Below are 25,611 nucleotides of genomic sequence, written 5' to 3'. Positions count from 1 at the left end.
CCACTATAGAAACTTTCAGGGGAGTATAAGAGTGATATTTCCTTGGCCTTTCGAGACTGAGCTCTTCTCTTTTCTTGGTTTCCCTTTCTCTCTCTTTTGTCGAGGGAGGGAGCCCAGGTCGTCCGCTCAGGTCTTTCAGTTTGGCGTTTTCCTCTATGTTGATGTACTTTTCAGCTCTCTCTTGTACATCACTTAGGGAAACGGGGTGTCTTTTAGATATGGACTGTGAGAAGGGACCTTGTCTCTTTGAATTGAGAACCTCATCAAGAACTTCCTTGAGAGGTCTTTAAAACTGGTGATCGATCTTGGGGGAAGGCTGTCGAACCACTTCATCGCCGCTTTCGATAAGGTGGTCGGAAAAGCCTTGCATCGAGTAGCGTCGGAAGCATCAGCTAGGTACATCCGACTTTTGAAGTTGCTTAGGTGATGCTTTGGATCCGTGGTTCCATTGTAGAGGTCCATATCAGGGCTTTTGAAGTTTCTCGGAACTTTTGCCCTCATTATGTCCTCGCTAAAAGGATCTTCTTCACCTAAGAGTGACTCTTCTTGTTCGTCGCGGGAGTTGTGGTTCTTGAGGGAAGATTCCAGCTTTGAGAGTTTCCTTTCTAACTCTTTTCGCCGTTCCATCTCCTCTTTTAGATACCTCTCCGTTTCCTTTTGTCGCTCCCGTTCTTGTTCTAACTGCTCCAGGCGGCTGTGGACTAACCCCATTAGTTCAGTTATGTGGGATGGTCCGCCTTTTTCTGATTCTCGCTCGTCTGAGGGGTTTGCCTTCGGGTTTTTTACCCCGGAGGTGCCCTCTCTTTGCTGATCGTTAACTTCGTGGTGGAGGGTTAAGTCCACATTGTTATTATCTGCGTTCAGATTCTCTTCTTCAGAATCTGTTTCCGCATGGCCTTCTTCGTGGGATCTATCCGCCATCAATGAGTGATCTCTCGGGTCCCCGGCAACGGCGCCAATGTTACGGTGGGTAACCGGAGATGGATTGGACGGATGACGTTGAGTAGCCCAAATGCGTGAAGGAAGAAGTTTCCGTCTGGGTATGCAACTCGGGAGACTCCGTCCGACTTGTGTTCGTAAAAGAATGGGGGGTGGTACCTGCAAAGACACTCCGATGCCTAAATTAGCAAGGGGGCAAGCAGGTCTAGAGAGTATTGGGCTTAGAGATACCTGAGGAATGTCAGTGTACTTATAGTGGTGAGCCAATAACCACCGTTGGGGTAGTGCCGTATCTTTAGGATGTTAACCGTCCCATTATTTTAGGGAGGTTAAGATATGGCTTTATGAAGCGGTTAGAGAGATTTTAGGGGCGGTTACTGATTTGAATGAGTGTTTATCTGCCAGCTAATCTCACGTCCGACTTCTCCAGAGCAAGTCGTGGTGAGCACCGACTTCTTATGTGAAGGTCGGTGCTTAGCAAGGCTTAATCTATTGGATTAGGCCTTTTAGTTGGACCTGGGCCCTCAACTTTGGGCTAGGGTATGAACACTAATAATCAAAGATACTTTTTACAAATAGAAAAAAAATAACTTATATTAAGACATGTAACTAAATTAGAAGCACTAATTAAAATAGAATATAAGATTCGTTTGAGTTCAATGTACATACATTTTTCTATGAATTTTGATTATTTTTCTTCACATAAGAACTACTTGTTTCACATGAGTGTCAACAGTCCAGTACAAATTAAAACACCGAAAGTAAATTAAAAATATGTATATATATATATATATATGAAAGAGCTGTGAAATGAAAAGAATTAAATTGTAGAATAATGAACAAGTTGCGGAAGCTGAAAAGTTACATTACCCGTGAGTGCAAGGCAAATTAAGTAGCCAACCTACTCTTCTAAGATTAGATTCTGAAGACACAATAAAATGACAAAAACTTGTAATAAAAATTGACAAATGAAAAAGAAGGGAGTAGAAGGGTGGCGAAGTGGTGAGGTGGTAGACGGTCGGTGAAAGCAAAAACCACACCAAACCCTAAGAAAATTAGGGCAAATAATTAGTGCTATCTTGTTCACCTTCAAATTGCATTAATCAAATTGAAAATTAACACAAAGGATACACAATAATTTTTTTTTCTAGGTAATAATGTGATATACTTATTATTTTATTTTATTCACAGCTATGTAAATAAATGTGATTTTTTTAAATAATAATAATAATAAATGCTAAAACTAATATGTTGTGGTTGCAATTTTAAATTTTTAATTATGCAAATACAGAATTCAATTTTAAAGAATAATTAAGAAACTTAGATGATCAGGAAAATTTGCTGACTTCGTATGGGCAAGAAAATGAATGAACATATTATTTTGTAATTAATAAATTTAATTTTTTTTTAGGAAAAAAAGGTGTATATTTATACGCACATATGTGAGTAATTTTTATTGTGTTAATAAGTTATTGAATAAATTTAATTAAATTTAATTATTAAAATAACTGAGTGATATGGTATTACTGCAATAAAAAAATATTTATAAAAATAATAACTATTTTAATTTATTTCATGCAATTAATGTATATATATGTTGATTTTTTGTACCATTAGGTAACTTCATCAAGGGATAATATTATTTTTTTTCATACTATTAAGTATTAACATAATTAAACACTAATTTCATATTATATTATAATTTTAAGTATAATAAATAGACATAACCATCTTAAACTATCGTCGGTAAAGTAAATAAACTATGAATAATACCAAAAAAATAGTTACTAAAATATTGAGTCAAGTCACTGTCTCTACTCTCTACCTCGATTTTCTAAAACTAACATTTTTATAAATATATTATTTATATTATAATTACTAAAATAGTATGTTTAGAATAAAATATTGTCAAATAATATGACATATTTAATTATTTTTAATAAATATAAATATAATTTATTGTTGATTAAATAAATAGTATATATAAAATAATATTAAAATTTTTAATATTTATTTAAATAAATTAGTGACGTAATGAGTGCGGTAAACCAAACGGAATAGATTGTTATTTTTATAACAACTCCGTTGTGTTATTAACAGGATTTCTGTCAACATATACCAATTCTTATTTATAATTATGTTTAATAGAAGCGTCTTTGTGGATATTTTTAATAAAAATATTTTTTTTATAACTGTATTTAATAAAAGTGTCTTTATAGATATATTTTTTGGATGTATTTTTTTATATATGTGTTTAAAATATAATAATTAATCATTGTTGGTAATAAGTTGACAGATAATATATTAGTATCCTATACTTTTTCTTTTTATAATAGAAAAAATTCAGATGAAGTTAATTTCACGTGAAGTCGATATCTTAAAAATCGTTAAGATAAAAATTTAGTCAAATCAATTAAATCATCTCACAGCTTTCAAATATCAATTTCACGGTGAAGTCGTTTCCACTTTTTATAATACATGTGTTTAAGCTAATAAACAACAAAAAGAAAAGAAAGAGAATTGACAAAAAAATAAAAAAAAAATAGAAAGAGATGGTGATGTGGTGAGTAATGAGCAGCATATATACCCCTGTTCTCTGCGCACTCTCTTACACACACTTACCCATCTCATCACTTTCTTTCTTATCTCAATTTTGAGAAACCCAAGAAATGACGAAGGACCTTGAAGTTACCGAGAGAGGCTCTTTCTCCGGCAAGGACTACCATGACCCACCACCCGCACCCCTCATCGACGCCGAGGAGCTCACCAAGTGGTCTTTCTATAGAGCTCTCATTGCTGAGTTCATTGCCACCCTCCTCTTCCTCTACATCACCGTCCTCACCGTCATTGGCTACAAGAGCCAGAGCGACCCCAAAGCCGGCGGTGATATGTGCGGCGGCGTTGGCATTCTTGGCATTGCTTGGGCCTTTGGCGGCATGATTTTCATCCTTGTTTACTGCACCGCCGGCATCTCAGGTCTCCTCCTCAGATCTCTTCTCTTTTATTACTACTCATTTCATTTATTCAAATATATAACAAAAAAAATAACTTAGTTAACAGAATAATTAGCTCACTCGTCTACTTAAAGAAGCCCACCAAAATATATACATGTTATAAAAGAAAAGAAAAAAAAGGTTATAAAAGAAAAGAAAAAAAAGGTGGAAAAAGACAAGAGATACGGAAGAGAGCATTAATGTTTCTGAGAAGAGTAGTGTGCATTCTGCAAAGGTGCTGTGGGTTGGTTTGAATTAATTAAAAAAAAAAAGTAAATAATTGAGTTGGTGGACATGCAGGAGGACACATCAACCCGGCAGTGACGTTCGGGTTGTTCTTGGCGCGCAAGGTGTCGTTGATAAGAGCAATATTGTATATGGTGGCTCAGTGCTTGGGTGCTATCTGCGGTGTTGGCTTGGTCAAGGCCTTCCAGACATCCCTCTACGTCAGGTACGGCGGCGGCGCCAACTCCCTCGCCGACGGCTACAGCAAGGGCACCGGTTTGGGTGCTGAGATCATTGGTACCTTTGTTTTGGTCTACACCGTGTTCTCCGCCACCGATCCCAAGAGAAATGCCAGAGACTCTCACGTCCCTGTATGTTTTCTTCTGCCCATTTTACTCCCTTTCTTGTCATATTATTTTTATGTCAACGGTAAAAAACAAACTATAACATTTAATACATCTTTGGATGTATCAAAATCATGTTGTTTTGTTTGTTAGCTAAATTCACATGCCTACTCCTGTTCAATTGTGTCAATTATTTTAAATATTAACTACCCGTTCAATTATTTACCCTGTTTCACAATTATTAACTGCATCATATCTACGTTGTTAGGACTTAGGGCACCCACTTTATATTCACTTTTTTATTACTTAATTAGTTGTACGGCTAATATAATTACTTTTAATATTATTATCATGACTTGTCCAACCGACTCTCATAAAATTAGTTCAAGTTTCATTCTCATGAAAAAACTCGTTAGTGTTCAGTTCCATGATTACTTTTTCTCCCTGCTTTTGTTTTAGTTTTTTGCTATATAAAAGAAGTGCCATAATTCATTTGTTAGTGGGATATTGCTTTGAATTGATATATTCATGAGATACGAGCCATGAATAAAGCTTTTATCTTTTCCTTCACCATAATTTCGCAAATGAAATGATGGTGCTAATGAAGTGTGGAACCATGGGGTGAGGGGTCCCCCATTTACCTTCTTTTTGACAATGAATTTTGTGGTGGTTGAATTTCATGTCCCAAACATTATGAAATAACGTCACACAATTAATAATTTCATCCCAACCTTAGAAAAAAGAAAAAAAATATATACTTTATTACTATAATGAATTTGCGACTATTCTATCTTGTTCCTTGAAAGCAAACCATATCTTTGTTAACAAATGGTAAGGTAAATAAATAACTAGTACTAATGTCTTAAGGCCTAAGATTAAAATTGGTTCATAATTGTTCATGATTCTCACGTCATTTTCCGAAAGCTGGCAAATACCATCTTGTGTTGTTGTATTTGTATTCACCTTCAAACACTTTACAAGATTCTCCAATAAATAAAGATGAAAAAAAATTATGGGCTTCACATGTTAGGCATGGCCCATGTTGTCCCCTACTTAAATTTATATATTCTTTGTTTTTCTGAATAATTTGGATTTGGATTCATGTGTTTGGAACGTCAATCACATCAAATTGCTTATTATGATTGTGTATATCGTGCAATTCTCTTAAAGGTTTTGGCACCACTTCCCATTGGATTTGCTGTGTTCATGGTTCACTTGGCTACCATCCCGGTCACCGGCACCGGCATCAACCCTGCTAGGAGTCTTGGTGCTGCTGTTATCTACAACAAATCCAAGCCATGGGATGACCATGTGAGTATGATCAACATTTATAATATTCGGTTGCGACTGTGTGATTGGACGACTGTGTAAAACTAAGTTTGCTTGTATGTTATGTTTTGGTCAGTGGATCTTCTGGGTTGGACCATTCATTGGAGCAGCCATTGCAGCCTTCTACCACCAATTCATCTTGAGGGCAGGAGCAGCAAAGGCTCTTGGATCATTCAGGAGCAACCCCAATGTCTAAGTTTGATTAATGAATGATCAACAATGCAAGTGCTTGATTATTGTGCTATTGTATTTTTCTATTTATATTTATATTTTATTTTATTTTAACCCTCTCTCTTTGAATTAGTTATCTCTCTAAATTTGGTGGTGTATGAAGAAGATTTGTGGATAAGTGTAGATTTAAAAAAGTCCCTTTCATGACAGTGGGGGAGGGAGGCCTTTTGCACTTTCCTCTGTGTATTCCCTTTAGTGTGTGTCATGCCATCTGTCTTCTTTTGTTATTCTCTTCTGTCATCTTTGTTCTCATTATATATTTATGGAAAACCTTTATTTTATTTGCACAAATTCATTTATCAATTTTCATGATAATCAGCATTGTTAGAGAATCAAATTACAAATATGTTGTGAACCTACTCCATGTGGTTTCAGGCTATGTATAAGATATCCTACTATATTGTATTGTATTAATGTAGGGAGTACATGCACTTTCTAAAAAGTATAAGTAAGAATACTATTTGCATGATAATCTAGTACTAGTTCAATAATGTATCTTCCTGGTCACTGCTTCCTACTTTTATCAGCCACATTTTAATTGGCCTACTAATCCGTTACCTTTTGTTAATATAGGACCACACATCAATAACCTTTGCCACATCTTACATGTTTATTAATTAATTAATATTTAGGGTTAACACAAGCATTATTCCATCTACTGACAAGAAAAAGGGTTTATAAGCTAAGTATAAAATATCAAGCTCAGTTAGAGTGCTTCCTTGGAACCCTTTTTCGGTTTTCCCAGAGAGGGGTTGAAAACTAAGGATGTACATATAGGTTGGATAAAATCGAAATTGTCCTCATTTAGATTTGGTTTTAAATATATACGGGTCTATTTTTTAGATTATAAATTAATAAAATTTAAATATTTTTGAATCACAATTATATTTTACTGAAATATTTATCTTTAAAGCTTTGACAATAATTTATAAAAAAAAAATTTATTATTGAAAAATTGATATTCATATTTGATCTCGAATTTGTCCATAAATTTTAATTTGATATTTTTTTATTTATTTTCTAATTCAACAAATGTGACTAAAAATAAAGCAGTAAGTTTATAATTAATATAATATAATATTAGAATTAATTTAAAATATATATATCTTTTTTAGTTCCCTTTGCGTATACATAGGTTAGGTGAAGCCGGGTTTGTTTTGACTCGCACCCGATCTTAAATAATTGTTGGGTCTATTTTTGAGACTCAGACTCAATCCTAAATTCGGTGAAATTATATCAAATTAGTTCCTAAAATATTTGGGTCTAGATTAGATCTTCGAGTTGGATTGGATCATGTACAACTCTATTGAAAACTGCTATATTTTGGTTACCAAAATTAGATGAATATTATATAAACTATTTTTGTGTAATTTTTTTTATATTTTTCACTTTTGATATTAAAAGTGGTTTATAAAAAGTGGGAAAAAAATTAAAATATATATTTTTATATAAAAAGAAATATACAAAAAATGGTATAAATATGATTTAGAGTAAAGTATCATGTTAGTCGACTTTTCTCTCTCTTAACCTATCTTGCTAGGTCTTGGGATTCCACATAATTTCACTCTTGCCTCTATTTCCATTTTCTTAGAATTTTTTTTACCATAGGGAACTGTTTAGGATTTGGGAAGCCATGGATAACTTTTAAAGCATGCTTCCATAAGTCAATTAACATTGATTACAACATAGAAATTGAGGCTATTGCCACATGTGGAAGCTAAGGCACAATTTTCATGCTATGTTTTGAAGGAAAGTAACTTTCATTTTCACTTAATTATTCTTGGTAATATGAGTCCTTAGGCAAAGTCTAGTCTTGGGCAGCATTTATGAGGCGGACATTCAAAATTGAAAATGACTTGTGATGATTCATGACAATCTCACCGCTATAATATATGTTGGTAATTGCACATTGGTCCCATTTTTTCAAATTTTTTAAAAAATTAGGTGTTATAGTATTTGAAATCAAACATGAGGAATATGAATTGATATGAAATATAAATCAATTTTCATGTTTGGAATTCAACTATATAGCCATTGTTCACATAAGTATATGATGTGGATGACTATTAATATAGACTGACTCAATTTTACCATATTGAAAGAAGTAAGTTATAGACGAAACAATATTAATGCAATTTGAAAAGTAAACTCTTGTATGCCTATAAAAGTATGTACGGGGCAAAAGAAATGCACAACAATAACAATCAATAATAATATTCTTATAAATTATTTTATACACAAGACAAAATTTAAATTTTCAACACTTGTTAAAATAGACAAGTGAACTAACCATTCAAGGCACCCAAGATGATTTTTTTTTTTTTGGTCAGATCCCAAGATGATTTCTCAAACCATAAATATGTTTTGGACGTACAAACCAAATTTATTATTTTATTGTCCTAAACTTGTTAAAAGGAAAAGGGCTAGGCCAGATATATAGGTGGAAGAGCATGCATGAAATCGAAATAAGCCCATTAGTTAGTGTACCTACATTTGTATAGTGGGTAGAATGGGCTTATTGGGCTCACTTTTGACCAACAGCTCGTTAATAAGCCCATTAGGAACTCAAGTTTAAAGTTTTAGTGTTATCAAGATTCGACCAAAACCAACAACCGAAAGAAAAAAAAGATTCGACCAAAAACTTCTTTTTTAATGTTAGCAGGTTGAGATATACGTTGACCCTAGATATATTTTTCTTGTATGAATGTGTAAGGTTCTTTATCACCATTTATACTATCATTTTTAGTTTACTTTTTTTAAGGAATGTGCTGTTTGAATTCCCTAAAATTTCTCTTTTAATTTTATCATTCGTGGGAATAAAAGTGTAGGAGCATTCTTGTGAGGAACGGACCAATTTGACAATTTCTTAGAAAATACATTGTAACTCGAATGACACTGCAAGAATCTTTTCCAGTTAAGAAAATTGAATGTGAATAATTCGTATATTCCTCGTGATACGATCAATGCCTTTTTGACTCAAAGACTCAAACATTTGAAAATATAACTTTTCAATTTTTTATTTCAGTTAATTTTATAAAGGGTAACCTCACACTACATAATATCTAGGTAAGACTAAATAAAAAAATAAAAAGCATGAGAAGTCAATGAAATATTTGTATAATGTGTATAATAGAGGTTTATGGAGTATTAGAGATATAACAATTAATGTTATCTTTTTCTATCAGTTGAAACTTTTGGGATGAGTGGTATTATAACATGGTATTAGAGTGCTACATCCGAAAGGTTAAGAGTTCGATCATTAGTGAACCCTAAAATCAGATAGTATGGGGGATGTTCATTTTGTAACTCAATAGCCTATTGTACATATTGTACAAATAGTCTATTGTCTCCCTAGCAGGACTCATAAAAAAATGATAAAATTTTATACGATGTGAAATTGCACTTAATAAAATTAATTAAGAAAAAATTAAAAAGATTTAATTTTCAGCATTCTAGCATTCTAAGTAATCTTATATAATCTTACCGAGAGAATTACACATTTTTTTTTATTATGTTTTGAATTAATATATAGATATTTTATATGATATAAATTGGTATAAAATGTAATTTTCATCACATCCAGTATGTAATAATAAATGAAACGTGAAGAAAAAATATCTGATTGTTGGTGATGATGAGTAAGAAGCAACATGTTTTGTGACAAATCATGAGAAGGTTGCAATAATGAAGAGATGAGTACAAAAGCAAAATGATTTATAAAGTCCCTTGGCACACACACTTCAGCTTATGATGATGACCAATTTGGGCGACATAACATGATTATAGTTTGCAGCTTCTCATGGGAATTCTCCAAGAAACTATTAGAGTCCAAACCCTCTGTTTTTCATGCTTCCAAGTCTTTCCAATATTCAATTCTCTAAAGTGAAATTCATGTAAATATATATATTATAAGTATTATATTATTAGCTTTTGCTTTTTGCTCTCTCTCCAAGGAAGTTTCCATTCTTGTCCTCATTTCCTTTCATCACTTAACGTCATTTACCCACCAAACCAAACTGATTTCCCAATTTGTATGTGCTCGCATACCATAATATTATAATACAGTTATACACTTTAGAATCAAGGTTCCAAACCAAGCTAGCTAGCTTCTCTTATCTTCATTTTGAGGCTCTTAAACTAAAACATGGTGCCAATCACCACATGCTTCTTGATGATTATCTCCTCGGTGTTCTATGTTTTCCGGGATGCGGCGCAAACCGTCCTCGCCGAAGATTTCAGCCCTGAAAACCACCTAGGCTTTCCATTCACCACAATGGGCTACGGTATCTCCCACCCGGACGTGCCACTCCTTCTCTGAATATTTCATCAATGCATGCTAGGTATGTAAGTGTTTGATATTAGAACACGACACAAAATACAGAGACACAAAAACAGAATTCTATGTATGTTGTGTTTCCTTAATCACAAGGTTTGTGTTTAGGGATGTAGTGTTCAATTCTATGTTGATTAATGTATTTTGTGGATCCTTGAATGGAACTTACTACTAGTTTGATTTTGTTTGTGTAATTAATTAACTGTAGAATTTAGTGGAAAGTTTGTGGTTCTGTGTAACATTGGGTTTGCTTTTGCTTCAAGTTATGGCACCTTTTGCTTTTTTTTTTTTTTTTTAAAGAAGAAAAAGTAAAAGAAAAATTGAAATGCATGGCATGGCATCGCTTTCAGTATTTTCTGTTAAGGCGTGAAAGCAATATGCACGCCAGATTCCTTTTCTTTTTTTATGATTAATATATTAATAGACACTAATTAATGTGAGTATTAATCCACTTTTTATATAAATTAAATAAGAACAATGATATTAAATTTGGAATTAGTCAAGATGATAAGTGTATTCAATTTTTGAAATTAATATAATAAAAATTATTTTGCAAGAAAAAAAAATTGTTACCAACTTTTTTCTAATATTCTCATTATGTATAGTAGATATTTTTGTTGGTTCTTTCGTTATTACATATGTATTTCTGTTTTGTGAAACTTGCAAATGCTTACACAAATTGGTTAATCAGGTACCAGTTTAGTTCTACTTGTGGAGATTAATGAATTTCATGGCAAACATTTCCATTAAGCGCGATCCACTTTATTTTACTTGTCACCTGCGACCTTTCTCCCATGGTTAAAATTTTAATAACCCAAGACTCATCGCTGCTTTGTCCCTTTCCGAATACCCAGAATTATTTAAATAAAAAGTCCAGAAGCAAATAGCGAAATATATAATGTGTAGTTTATAATGGTAAATTTTGAAATGGGACTAATTTACAAGAAAATTAAATCGATTAATAGTCAAAATTAGTCCCTAAAAATAAGACGTTTTTTAAATTTGTTTTCGAAAGATTTTATCAATTAAATTCGTCTTTTAAAAATTATGAATTAATTATATTTGTTCTTTTAGTTACTCTATTTACAATTTTCGTTAACGATTGATGATGTAAAATATTATCTAATAGCATACATGACATCTAACATGTTTGATTGGACGCTGACCAAATATTTTTATGAAAATTTATCAATTTAGTCACTAAATTATATTGAAAATATGGTTTTTGTAATTGGAAAAAAAACAACTAAATTAATAAATTTTTATAAACATATTTGGATAATGTCCAATTAGACATGCCAGTTATTAAATAACACACCTAGTTGGTCTCTTGCCTTATTCCTGGTCAGTTAATCTTGTCGTCAATTTTGTCGTCGGCAATGACATTGATACGAAAAAAGATAAACAAAATGACATGAATTGAAATTGAATAAGAAAGATACATTAAAATTAAAATAGAAAATAAAAATGATAGATTGAAATTGGATACAAAGAGAACCACTCTACTTTTTATCCAATTTCTTGATGCAACAAAAAAGGGACTCCTCAGTCTAATTTGTTCACACTATAGTTTGGAAATTGAATCGAAATGACTCTTCAACATTCTGCACAATTTCCCGTGCAATAGGAGAGAAACTTACTCAATCTCACTTGTCCACACCATGGTTTTATCACGAAACCAAAAAGTGCTTTAGTACCTGTAATCACTCAATATTACAGCTAAAATAGTTAAGGAGATATTTATAAATTCTTATTAGGTTAAAACAAAGAAAATCATAAAGTTCACAAATATAAAGCCCAATTTAATAACTAAATAAACAAGAATCAAAATACATTAAAATAAATTAATAACTTTTAAATAATATTTAATCTTTTCATATCATGAACATTTAAAATACGTATCAGACATGGCACTGACATGCCACGCTAGAGTATATAAGGGCTATTTTTAATCCTAACTTGATTCGCCATTCTTGTTGTTCAAAACCGAAAGCATTAGTACAGAATCATGATTGGATGTGCGAGTTAGGGTCAAAGAAGTTTTTTTCAATCAACAACAAGGACTCCAAGTTGCAGTAGAGATTCGCAGGAGGTGCCAGAGCATTATGAGTGCGGCTGTCACTGTGTGTTTCGGTGGTCTGGAACAGATATAAATCCAAATAAATTCTTCTTTAATTGTTCTAATTACAATGTGAGTTGTTAATTAAAAATAGTTGTTCTTTTATGTTCGTAATTCCTAATCCTATTTCATGTAGACTATTGACAATAGATGGTGTGAATTTTTTCTCTCGGTTGATTATATAAAAGAAGAAGAACATAAAAGAAGAGTAGATAGTGATGTAGCAAATGACAATGAACAAGTGAGGATCAATCTAACTTAGATGATTGAAAAGTTGGAAGTTGAAGCGAAAACTCCAAAATATCTTATCCAAGTGTTAGGGTTGCTGTTAATTTTTTCTTTTACTTTAGTAGTGGTTGTGTTAGTTGTGATTATAAAGGTTTAACATTGCTGTATGTAATATGTTAATCTATGAATGAAAGTATGTTAGAGTTATTTTATTTATTTATTTAGTGTGTTCTGTTTTGATATTGACTTAACCATAAAGGAACAACTAAATGGAAATATGTAACTGGACCATATTAGCATACTGTGAAATATGTGTATTTCATATATATGATAGAGTAGCAAGATTAAAGTAACAAAACAAGTGCACGACAAAAAGTAATAAAGTCTGGCCAAGCAATAAACTATCAAGTTTGGAACACACTAATAACCAAGCCTTACAAAACAAACGCCTATTATCCTAAACACCTTAATAGATTAATTAGCTTCAACAAGTACATTGAATATCAGAGATTCTTTTCCCTTGGTGCTTTAAAATTAGGAGTTGGAACAAACTTTAAAAAACTGGACAATCTTAAAGTTATTGTTGTACTTGCTCTTTGCATTAGATTCATCCTAATGGATTGAGATGATGATAATTTTCTCCTTTTTGTTAGCAACTTCTCTGATCTTATTGGTGGTGGTGTTGCTAATGCTTACACAGAGGAGGGAAAATGAGTTCGGACAAAGAACAACAGACAGCTCAAAGAAGAATGTTGATCTCAGACACAGAGAGAGAGAGAGTTCGAAGAGATAATGATCGATCGAGCAACCTTCGCGAGGATAACACTACTGGGTCAACGCGTCTTTTGTGCGATGGCAACGAGAAGAGCGATGAGAATTGAGAAGAGTTCCGCGATGCAATAAGAAGAGTTTGGCGATGAGAAGAGTGTGACCGGAGGAGAAGAGTTTGGCGATGAGAAATGGTGATGGTGGCTGGCTGAATTTAGGATTAGGGTGAAAGAAATAGGTGTTAGAGTTTTCTTCCTTCTGAATTTTTTCTTTTAAACAATAGCAAAACGGCGTCGTTTTCAAGTGATGTACCGAATCAAAAACCATAAAAAAATTTGGCCAATTTTAATGATTCACCGGTTAATTGTCAGGATAATAAGTTTTTTTTATCAATTTTTTACATAACAGTTTTATATATTAACTGAATCAACTAAATAATCGATTTTTGATTAATCCGATTAAACTAGCCGGTTCAATTTGATTTTCAAAACTATGCATAAACTAAAATTCAAAATTTTCATAATGTTTAAACAAATAAATAAACTAATTATTCTTCTTAATAGCTTATGCATGATATTTATACATTATTATTACATCTTTGCTCAAGCTTGCTCCATGCTTCAAACTTTGCAAGAATTAGCTTTTACTTCTCTAAACTGTCTAACGCACTCAAAACCAAACACGTAATTCGTCAACTAATAATTGAATATGCATGTCATTATTATTAACTTGAGTTACTAACATGAGCCTAAACTTTTAATTAAATATAATATCATAAGTAAAGAAGTTGAATTAAATTTTTGAAAATGATATTTGAACAAAGATGTATTTAAATATTGATAGATATTCCTATATATACAGATAAATTTTTGTTCAAATATCAATTTCTATACAACGATAACACAAAATAAGTTAAAAAAAAAATCAAATCAACATCCAACTAACTAAATGTTAATCTCCAGAGAGGATCATTTCTGCAGAAGAAACAATGTTAGGCCATGGGTATAGAACTTTCTTTTTTCCTTGTGTTATATACATTTGTTTGCGCCCCCATTTTAACTACCAAAATAAAAAGGTACATTTGTTTGCAATTTTTTGGATTGATTTTTTGGCCCAACCTACACAGAAAACTATATAGCTAAAATATATTGGCCTATATAAGGGAATTTTTATTTGGACTCAACAAGTAAGTCCATATTCTTACACCAAAAAAAATCGTATATACAAAAAAGAAAGTATGTACTGAAAACGAAATTACTAAAATAGTTTCAAAAGTTTTGATAAAAGTAATTCTAAAAAATATGAATGAAAAATATATTTTTGAAAAAATTATTAAAAATAAAAAATATTATTTTTATAAGTAGCGAACGATTTTTATATTTAGCAAAATATTTGTACATGTGATATGAAGTTTTAGAGATATTTAAATAATTATTTAAAAAGTGTATAAAAATATATAATTCAATTTTAAGGTTAAAGAGAAAAATATTTCATTTTTTAATCATATTTTTACAAAATTTTTATTAAAATATAATTTCTAAAATTATCTTTAAAAAAATATTTAATATATAATCATTTTTGTCACATTTTAAAATCTTAAAAATAAAAGAAAAAGGTTTTAAAATCACTCTTCTAATAATTGAAAAAAAGAGGGGAAAAAAAAGTCTTTCCATTCCATACCTTCTCTTTGAAGGCAATCCTCCCAAGTCACAAGCATGTCCTAAATAGTAAATACATATCACCTCAATTTCTCACCGTAACGATTTAAATTATTCATGTTATATATATACATGTCATATAATTTGTAAAAGTATTTTGTCTCTAAGAAAAATTGAACGAGTAGATGAGTTACGTCAATTTCAAATGATAGAAGGATTAATTACGGAAGAAAAACGTAGTACACAGTAGTACACACGATATTGTTTTTTTTTTTTTTTTTTTTTTGGTCATGGTACACACGATATTTGGCTAAGTTTTTTATATATGATATTGGGGTGTGAGTTATGCTGAAATATGATGCTTATGGGTGATTTACACTGTTATGACGGCGTTGCATTTTTGGAATTTTGGGGGAAGAAATCGGTGGCACCGATTTGAAGTAGGAGAAATCGGTACCACCGATTTGTGTGAGTGAGAGGTGAAATCGGTGGGACCGATTTGAGGAAGGGGAGGCTGTTGGGTATGAAATCGGTGCCACCGATTTGTTGGTGCTCTAATTTTATTTTAATCCGGGGTGCACCAATCGGAGCCACCGATTTGGGTGTGCAGCGGTCGGTCCCTCCGATTTGCCCTTAGTCGACACAAAAAGCGGATGGTGGTAAAACAGAAGCTTCATTTCTTCCTCGTCCGCTAATGTTCATCCTCTTCTCCTCTCTTCTCTTCTCCTCTTTGATTCTTCTCTTTCATTTTTGTAAAAAAAATTTCTGTGAGGCTGAGAATAGATAGTGTTATGGATGATAGAGTTGTATTGAAGATTTATTATTACGGACAGATCTTATTACAAACATATGAGGGAGTTCAATTTGTATGTGAAAATCCATTAGATGTTGTTATTCCGTTCACATTGTCATTTGAGGAGTTGAAAGGTGTGATTTGTGAGAAGATAGGCACGCAAAGATGTAGGAGAATATCGTGTATTTTGTACAGGTATCCTTTACCTGTGTTTGGCGGATTTGTTCAATTTCAGACCAAGTATGTGATGGACGAAGCGAGTATGCAGGAAATGTTTTCAATGTACATGGAAAATCGCCACAGAATATCGTGCATCGAGTTATATATTGAGTTTGAGCAATCTGAAGCGGACCGTAACATTGAATTGGAAGATTATAATAGTGAAAGCGAAGATGAATTTGAAAGTAACTATGAGATCGTCGGTCCAGGTGAGGACGAAAAAGCAGCTGTTGGTGCCAGGAACGCAGATGTGGCGGAAGTTGCAAATGCACTAGCAAACCCGCATCCGTTTCAAGAGCCTTCTTTCATGCGGTCGTTGGATTTGGGGGCTATGCACGCACCGGAGTTTCCGCAATATATGAATCCAGGTGCGTAAACCTAGGTAGCTACGTGAATCTCTGAAGTAGCAGATCGATAAGTCAGATGAGTAATGTATGTGATATGTGACCAGGCATTTGTGAGCATAGCGTTTGATTTTTTTATTAATTAATAGTTCTTTGTTGTGGATGATATTTAATTGTTGTTTACGTAGATGGAATAGCGAAAAATAAGACTATAACGATCTTACCTAGTAAAGTATGTTTATTAATTGAGTTGTAATGAAGGACTTCTTACTGAGTACATAATGAAGCATTTATTACTTTTGATGTATGTAGCCCCTCCTGTTGTGGCGGATGGTGAATTCACAGTGGGGATGGAATTCAGCTCAAGGGAGACAGTAATCAAGGCAATGAAAGATTATACCATCCGAAGAGGTGTGGACTATCGGGTATATGAGTCGGAACCGACGACATTCTATGCCAAATGTATAGAATATGGGAATGGTTGTGACTGGTTGATCAGGGTAACCAAAATGCAGAAGAAGTACTGTTGGGAGATAAGGAGGTACAATGGAAGTCATACTTGTACCAGGTCTACTATTTCTCAAGACCATTCGAAGCTGGATTCCAAGACAGTTGCAGAAGCAATAAAGCCGTTGGTAGAGGTTGACCCGTCTATAAAGGTGAAATCAGTAATTGCTGATATCCAGTCAAAGTTTAACTACACCATCAGTTATCGCAAGGCTTGGTTAGCAAAGTAGCAGGCGGTCGAATCAATTTTTGGAAGTTGGGAAGCATCGTATGAAGCTTTGCCGATATGGTTTGAGGCCATGTGCCACAAAGAGCCATCAGCAGTGGTTCACTTTGAAACAATGCCAGCTTACCAGGGGATGATTTGGTTCCTGATATACGTGTTCTACATAGAGTCTTCTGGAGTTATTACCCCTGTATAAGGGCCTTCAGACACTGCAAGCCAGTGGTGCAGGTGGACGGGACTCATTTGTATGGAAAATACAAGGGTTGTTTATTGGTTGCAGTGTCACAAGATGGTAATAACAACATCGTGCCTATTGCATTTGCCATAGTGGAGGGAGAGACTTCTGATGCATGGCACTTTTTTCTGAGCAACCTGCGTCAACATGTGGTGACCCGTGATGGTGTCGGACTAATCTCCGATCGACACGATTCGATTAGGTCAGCTATTGAACGAAGTAATGGGGCGTGGTCTCCTCCAAGAGCTTTCCATATGTTTTGTATCCGGCATATTGAGTCCAACTTCTTGAGGAAGTTCAAAGCACCGTACCTGCAGAAGCTTATCGTCAACATTGGTAAGTTTGTATACAATGAACTTTTAATTTATTGTAAGCACGATCAAATAGAATGGTGTTCATAGTTGACTAAATGTTTTTCTTAGGATACTCGAGGACGACCAGGGAGTACCAGATGCGCTATGAACGATTAAAGGAACGGGGTGAGGCTTACACCAATTGGCTTGATCGGATCCCTCGTGAGCAGTATGCTTTGGCATTTGATGGTGGTTACCGATGGGGTCATATGACCACCAATCTTGTGGAATGTATCAACTCCGTCTTAAAGGGTGCACGCAATCTCCCAGTCACTGCACTTGTTAAGGCGATATTTTACAGACTGAATGAGTTGTTCACTAGGAAAAGAGCTGAGGCTGAAGCCCGAATCAGTGCTGGACTTGTATTCTCTGAGATGGTGACAACCAAGCTGAATGCAAATCAACGAGCATCAGGTAACATACAGGTTAGCTGTTTTGATAGAGAAAATGAAGTCTTCGAAGTACGCGAGATGCCTAGTGGGGTTGAGTATGCAGTTGACCTGCGCCACTATCGGTGTGACTGTGGTGAATTTCAGGTTGACCGAATTCCGTGTAGGCACGTGTTTGCGTGTTGTGCAAATCAGAGGTTGGATTGGAAAGTGTACGTTAATGACGTTTACAAGATGGACCAAATTCGAAGAGTATACAGGGCTAGGTTTCGACCACTGGGAAATCCGGCAACGTGGCCTGCTTATCATGGACCTAGATTCGTTAGAAACCCGTTCCTCAGACGGGTAGCTAAGGGCCGGCCGAAGATGACCCGCTTCTTGAATGAGATGGACACTCGTATGTTGCGTCGCCCGAGGCGATGCAAGCAATGCGGTGCCGAGGGCCATAGTCGCAGTAGATGTCGTCAAAGTGGTGGACCGAGTGCAGGTCCAACTGAATAGTAGTAGTTACCTTTTTTTACATTTCGTTTGGATTTACATTTATGTAAGACATTGACATTTGAATTGACCAACCAGTGCTTATATTCATTTCAAACCTGATTAACATCCAGGATAGAAGATACGCAAGAAGTAATAACAATCTACGTAACATACTCAATAAGTAAATACTCAATAAGTAAATACTAGTTAACATAGTCAACAATAACAACCTAGTTAACATACTCAATAAGCAAATACTAATAACGAAATTAACATAGTCAACAATAACAACCTAGTTAACATACTCAATAAGTAAATACTAATAACGAAATTAACTGTGTCAACAATAACAATGTAGTTAACATACTCAATAAGTAGATACTAATAACCAAATTAACATAGTCAACAATAACAACCTAGTTAACATACTCAATAAGTAAATAGTACACATTATTTCTTAAATAGTAGTAAGAACCTAGTTAACATTCTCAATAATTAACTAGTTACAACTTCACTTCCTCGGTGACCACTTCATATCTTTGTATAACTTTCTGCACTTCTTTGCAATCCTGTTAAAGGCGGATGGTGTATACCGATTTGCACTCCGACGTGGAGGATCAGCTCTAAGGTTGTAACCTTTACCTTTTTCACTTGTGGCCGTACCTATGAAAACACAAAAAATACAAATACAAGTTCATTGTGGAATACAAATACAAATATAAATATAAATACAAATACAAAAATAAATACAAATACAAATACAAATACAAATACAAAAATAAATACAAATACAAATACAAATATAAATACAAATCATTACTAACATTCCTGATATACCTGCACTAGGTGCTGTATCCTCGTCAGCAGGATCGTCATCCTCATCACCACCTTCATCCTCAGACTCATCAGCGTCATCACCCTCATCCTCAGACTCATCCTCATCATCACCCTCATCCTCAGACTCGTCCTCAACCTCATCCTGATGAATGGCTCTATGACTCTCATGAATCAGACAGGATTGACGCTGAGTAATAATCAGACGGCTGCGTGTAAGGAACATATGGTGCAAAATACTCAACCCCCTGATGTGGCGGTTCCGGTGGCGGTGGTGGTGGAGGTACGGCCACCGGTTCCGGTTCCGGTTCTGGTGCCGGTGGTGGTGGTGGTGGTGGAGGACCTTCTGGATTCTCTTCAAAAACAAGGTTCGACAATTGCAAGTGGTCACCATATGCCTCTCGGTACCAATGCATGTAAATTTCTAACGGATAATGTAAATGCTCCAAGTCTTCAGATAGAATGCAACTATATCGATTGGTCCACTGCATCACCCAACACGAGTGGGTATTGGCCCAATCTTGATTCTTAGGCCCAGTTAGAACTTCCCCATGTGATGCACCTAGATCCTGCACTTCACTAGGAACACCCTGTGTCAATCCAAATTGCCTCCTTACTCTATCAGTTGCATGCCACTCGATGCATTCAAAAGATATAAGTGGCACTGTGGCACTCCACACCACCGAATTATGACGGATGGCTAAGGAAATTACGTCTGGGTCGATGTATCCAATGCCATAAGCCTGCCAAACAAACTGGACAAATCTTCCAGTAAGATGATTACACAACAATTACTTCACTTAAGAAGTTACATAAGGTACTTGTATTTTACACAATACCTGTCCTTCTTCTAGATCATCCAACAACCTCCTGTAGTGGGCAAGTGTTTTATATCGGTAGGCATAGTTTTGACGGTCCCAGTTATGCCACCTGCAGACAGACAATCCATTTGTTAACTTATCTTACCATAAACAGAATACAATTTCTATCAATTCTTTCAATGCATACTTTAATCAAAATTACCTGTTTGCAATTGGAAACACTCGGGGATTGCCAGGAATCGGCGCTAGAAATGGTAGCCGGATCCAAGCCCAACTGACCAACAGTGTCAGTGGACCGTCCATCTCCTTGCAGTCGACACGAGTTGCCCTACACAATGATCTATACAAGTGTGCCAGGCATGCCGAACCCCAACTAAACTGTATGATCCCACCGAAGTTGCGGAGCAACGGTAAAAATTTCCAGTGCACCCCTGCACCCGACTTATCTGCAAACAGAACTTTCCCAAATAACAACATTATGTGACACTTTACATACATCTGCATGTGCACATCATCATTCAACACTATACGATCTCTCACACCCCTAAACCACGTTAATTTTATAAAGCTCCCTCTACAGTCACTTTTGCTGGGTGCAATTCCAAATTGGTGCAAGCACTCGGCTTCCAATGCCTCAAAGCTACTCATGGTCGGACCTGTAACCGGAAGACCATTTATTGGCAGACCGAGAATTACCGCCACATCTTCCAAGGTCACGGCACACTCACCAACCGGAAAATGAAAAGTATGAGTCTCGGGCCGCCATCTCTCAATCAGAGCATTAATCATTGCTGACTGGCCTTTAATGACTCCAATTTGGGATACATAATAAAATCCAGTCTCGCGTAACTGTGCCTCAACAATTTGGTTATATGGATCCGGCGGGTGTAAATGATCGCACATCAACATCCTTGACGCCTACAATACCACATTTTCCAGTGTAAGAACAAATATAATATAACTATATTATTCAAAAACACAATTATGCTTAACATGTCCATTAAAACTAATTCCCAACATAATTGCAATTCAAAACATGTCCATTATTATTATTCATATAAAAAAAACAGCATACTAATCTTTTATTATTATTAGTATTATTATTATTATTATTAATTATTATTATTATTATTGTTATTATTATTATTATTATTCATATAAAAAAACAGCATACTAATTTATTATTATTATTATTATTATTATTATTATTATTATTATTATTATTCAAACAGCATACATACTAATTTTTCTATTATTATGATTATTATTATTGTTATTATTATTATTATTCAAATAAAAAAATAGCATACTAATTTCTGATTATTATTATTATTATTATTATTATTATTATTATTATTATTATTATTATTATTATTATTATTATTATTATTCAAATAGCATACATACTAATTTTTCTATTATTATGATTATTATTATTGTTATTATTATTATTATTTATATAAAAAAACAGCATACTAATTTCTGATTATTATTATTATTATTATTATTATTATTATTATTATTATTATTATTATTATTATTATTATTATTATTATTCAAACAGCATACATACTAATTTCTCTATGGACAAATCACTATATTAAGCCAAGCAGAGCAAAAAATTATACAAATCCGCCAAACCAAAAATTATTTCATGAATCAACCGATACATATTTCTATATAGTTCGAATTAAGTTGTTTCGAACTTGATTTACATGTAATTCGAATCAACTTGATTCGAATTATACACAAACGCACACACCCACTAATTCGAATCAACTTGATTCGAATTACACACATACAATAATTCGAATCAAGTTGATTCGAATTACACCCTGATTTATTAAAAAAATTAATAATTTATTAAAAAATTTATTAAAAAAATAATAATTTAAAATTAAAAAAATATATTTTATTTCATACATTAAAAAAAAGCTAACAAAATATTTAATTACGAGATTTTTTTAAAATATTAATGAGCTATCAATTCGAATTCCATACAATACTCTTTTGTCCATTTTTAACTGTTCATGAATATTTTTTAATAAATTTTTTAAATTATATGGTGAGATATTACATTATTCAAATTACACATGAAGAAGTTCGAATCGCTCTGATTCGAATTATATGGCGAGCAATTCAAATTCTATACAATACTCTTCTGCCCATTCTTGATAGCTCATGAATATTTTTTAATAAATTTATTTTAACTATACCACAAAAAAATATTTTATTCTATGCAAAATAATTTAAAAATGGCTTAAAAGATATTAGGAGTATTATAAACATTTGTAATGACTTAGGACATTAAAGAAATACTCTACATAGTCTATAATAATTTAGAAATTAAAAAAATATATTTTTATCATGTATTTACCTAAATCACTAGAATATTATAAACTTTATAGTACTCATAACATCTTTTAAGCCATTTTTTTAAAATTATTTTGTATAGAATAAAATATATTTTTTAATTATTTTGGATGGAATAAAATATTTTTTTAATTTCTAAATTATTATTGACTATGTAGAGTATTTTATTTAAATTTGTGTACATGCATGTATTTACCTAAGTCATTAGAACATTACAAATTTTTATACTTCTAATATTTTTAAAGCCAATTTTTAAATTATTTTGCATAGAATAAAATATTTTTTTTGTGGTATAGTTAAAATAAATTTATTAAAAAATATTCATGAGCTATCAAGAATGGGCAGAAGAGTATTGTATAGAATTTGAATTGCTCGCCATATAATTCGAATCAGAGCGATTCGAACTTCCTCATGTGTAATTTGAATAATGTAATATCTCATCATATAATTTAAAAAAATTTATTAAAAAATATTCATGAACAGTTAAAAATGGACAAAAGAGTATTGTATGGAATTCGAATTGATAGCTCATTAATATTTTAAAAAAATCTCGTAATTAAATATTTTGTTAGCTTTTTTTTAATGTATGAAATAAAATATATTTTTTAATTTTAAATTATTATTTTTTTAATAAATTTTTTAATAAATTATTAATTTTTTTAATAAATCAAGGTGTAATTCGAATCAACTTGATTCGAATTATTGTATGTGTATAATTCGAATCAAGTTGATTCGAATTAGTGGGTGTGTGCGTTTGTGTATAATTCGAATCAAGTTGATTCGAATTACATGTAAATCAAGTTCGAACTATATAGAAATGTGTATCGGTTGATTCATGAAATAATTTTTGGTTTGACGGATTTGTGTAATTTTTTGCTCTCCTTAGCTTAATATAGTGATTTGCCCTTTCTCTATTATTATGATTATTATTATTGTTATTATTATTATTATTCATATAAAAAAACAGCATACTAATTTATTATTATTATTATTATTATTATTATTATTATTATTATTATTCAAACAGCATACATACTAATTTTTCTATTATTATGATTATTATTATTGTTATTATTATTATTATTCAAATAAAAAAACAGCATACTAATTTCTGATTATTATTATTATTATTATTATTATTATTATTATTATTATTATTATTCAAACAGCATACATACTAATTTCTCTATTATTATGATTATTATTATTGTTATTATTATTATTATTTATATAAAAAAATAGCATACTAATTTTTTATTATAATAATAATAATTATTATTATTATTATTATTATTATTATTATTATTATTATTATTCAAATAGCATACATACTAATTTTTCTATTATTATTATTATTATTTATTATTATTATTATTATTATTATTATTATTATTTATATAAACCAAACAACATACTAATTTTTTATTATTATTATTATTCAAACAGTATATATACTAATTTTATTATTAATCATAATAATTAACGATCAATAAAATAATTAATAAAATTTTCATTATTAATCGTAATAATTAATTAAATTCGATTACTAATACTGATAATAACAACAACAATATATCAATATCTCCCTATTCCAATTTAATATGTACAGATCTTTTTTTTTTTTTCTTTCATGTATTATTTTTTTAAACATTTCTTTTTTCTTTTTTTTTAAAATAATATACATTACCCAGGGCTTCATCTTCATCACCAGTACAAACAAACAAACATTCATCTCCATACATACAAGGTTTATTCCTATTTTTATTTCTATTTCTAACCACCTAATAATAAAATACATACATATATGTTTAATTTCTAATTTCTACTTAGTGTCATTACAATATATACTGTTAATAAAATCTAAAATTATCACTATTATTATCATTAAATAAAATTATTAAAAAAAAACTTACATGATTTAGATCCAAGATAATTAACAATATGAAGCTCCGGTTGATTTACTTCCTTGGTTTTCCTTTTTTTTGGCATTTTTATTTAATTTTTCTCCTGAGATATGGTGGTCCAACAATGGTAAAGTAGTGGGGTTGAGAGTAAGTAGAAAGGGAAAGTTGAGAGTGAAAGAGAGAGTGTTGGAGAGTGAAAGAGATAGGGGTATCCGGTGGGTGAAATACAGATAAGGGGTCACGGGCCACCCAGGAGCCAGTTGCATGCGCGACGTGTGGCAAGGGGTCACCAATTGGTGCCACCGATTTCAGCACCTCCCCTTCCTGGAAATCGGTCCCACCGATTTCCTTCCTCCATCGGTGCCACCGATTTCTTTAACAACGCCGTCACATCTCTGTCAAACACCCCAAACCTCCATAACGTTGAAAAACACCTACACCTTCCCCATATCAAAATTAAAAAACTCCACGATATTTACTTACATAGGAAGATTTTTTTTCCACGATGGAAGAGAAAATTTCACAAGAATGCATAGGTCACTTTTGCCTGTGCCAACTACTTTCCCCTGCTTCATTCAATTACTAGACATAAAACTTCAAGTCTTCAACTTCCATTCCATCCCCACTTGCAGTTAATGTGCCCAACCTCTTCTAAATATCCAATTATGCATAATTTATTGTGACCACAATTTTTCTTTTCTTGTTTGCATTTTATTTTTTGTGTTATATCGATTTGTAAGTGCAATATCCACCATCTTATTAGAAATATTGCTAAATACTATTAACATTAAGTGTACATTTTCTTTAAGATTCAAATTACATCATTGAGAATCACGTTTGTATTTGGAATGTTCTAACCTAAAGTATCATTTTTGTACATTAAATAAAGTGTTTGTTTAGCATTAACAATTCTTGAACAAGTCTTTGAGATGTTTTAGAATAAACGAAAACTTAATTCTTTATTAT

General features: G+C 32.5%; 2 protein-coding genes across 2 annotated transcripts; both read left to right on the top strand.

Annotated features, from left to right (window-relative positions):
- Positions 1-3,535: 3,535 nt before the first annotated feature.
- On the top strand, positions 3,536-6,352 carry LOC130948734 (aquaporin PIP2-2). Its single transcript, XM_057877591.1, has 4 exons — positions 3,536-3,915; positions 4,233-4,528; positions 5,672-5,812; positions 5,907-6,352. The coding sequence occupies exons 1-4, from the start codon at positions 3,609-3,611 to the stop codon at positions 6,024-6,026; spliced, it is 864 nt and encodes a 287-aa protein (XP_057733574.1). The 5' UTR covers positions 3,536-3,608; the 3' UTR covers positions 6,027-6,352.
- Positions 6,353-15,958: 9,606 nt separating this feature from the next.
- On the top strand, positions 15,959-18,734 carry LOC130950388 (uncharacterized). Its single transcript, XM_057878883.1, has 4 exons — positions 15,959-16,547; positions 16,836-17,247; positions 17,379-17,827; positions 17,914-18,734. Exons 1-4 carry the CDS (start codon positions 15,959-15,961, stop codon positions 18,732-18,734), a joined length of 2,271 nt encoding a protein of 756 aa, XP_057734866.1.
- Positions 18,735-25,611: the final 6,877 nt, after the last annotated feature.

The sequence above is a fragment of the Arachis stenosperma genome, chromosome 9 (assembly GCF_014773155.1).
Source record: "Arachis stenosperma cultivar V10309 chromosome 9, arast.V10309.gnm1.PFL2, whole genome shotgun sequence".
Classification (NCBI taxonomy): Eukaryota; Viridiplantae; Streptophyta; class Magnoliopsida; order Fabales; family Fabaceae; genus Arachis; species Arachis stenosperma.
This window is presented reverse-complemented; position numbering and strand designations above follow the sequence as displayed.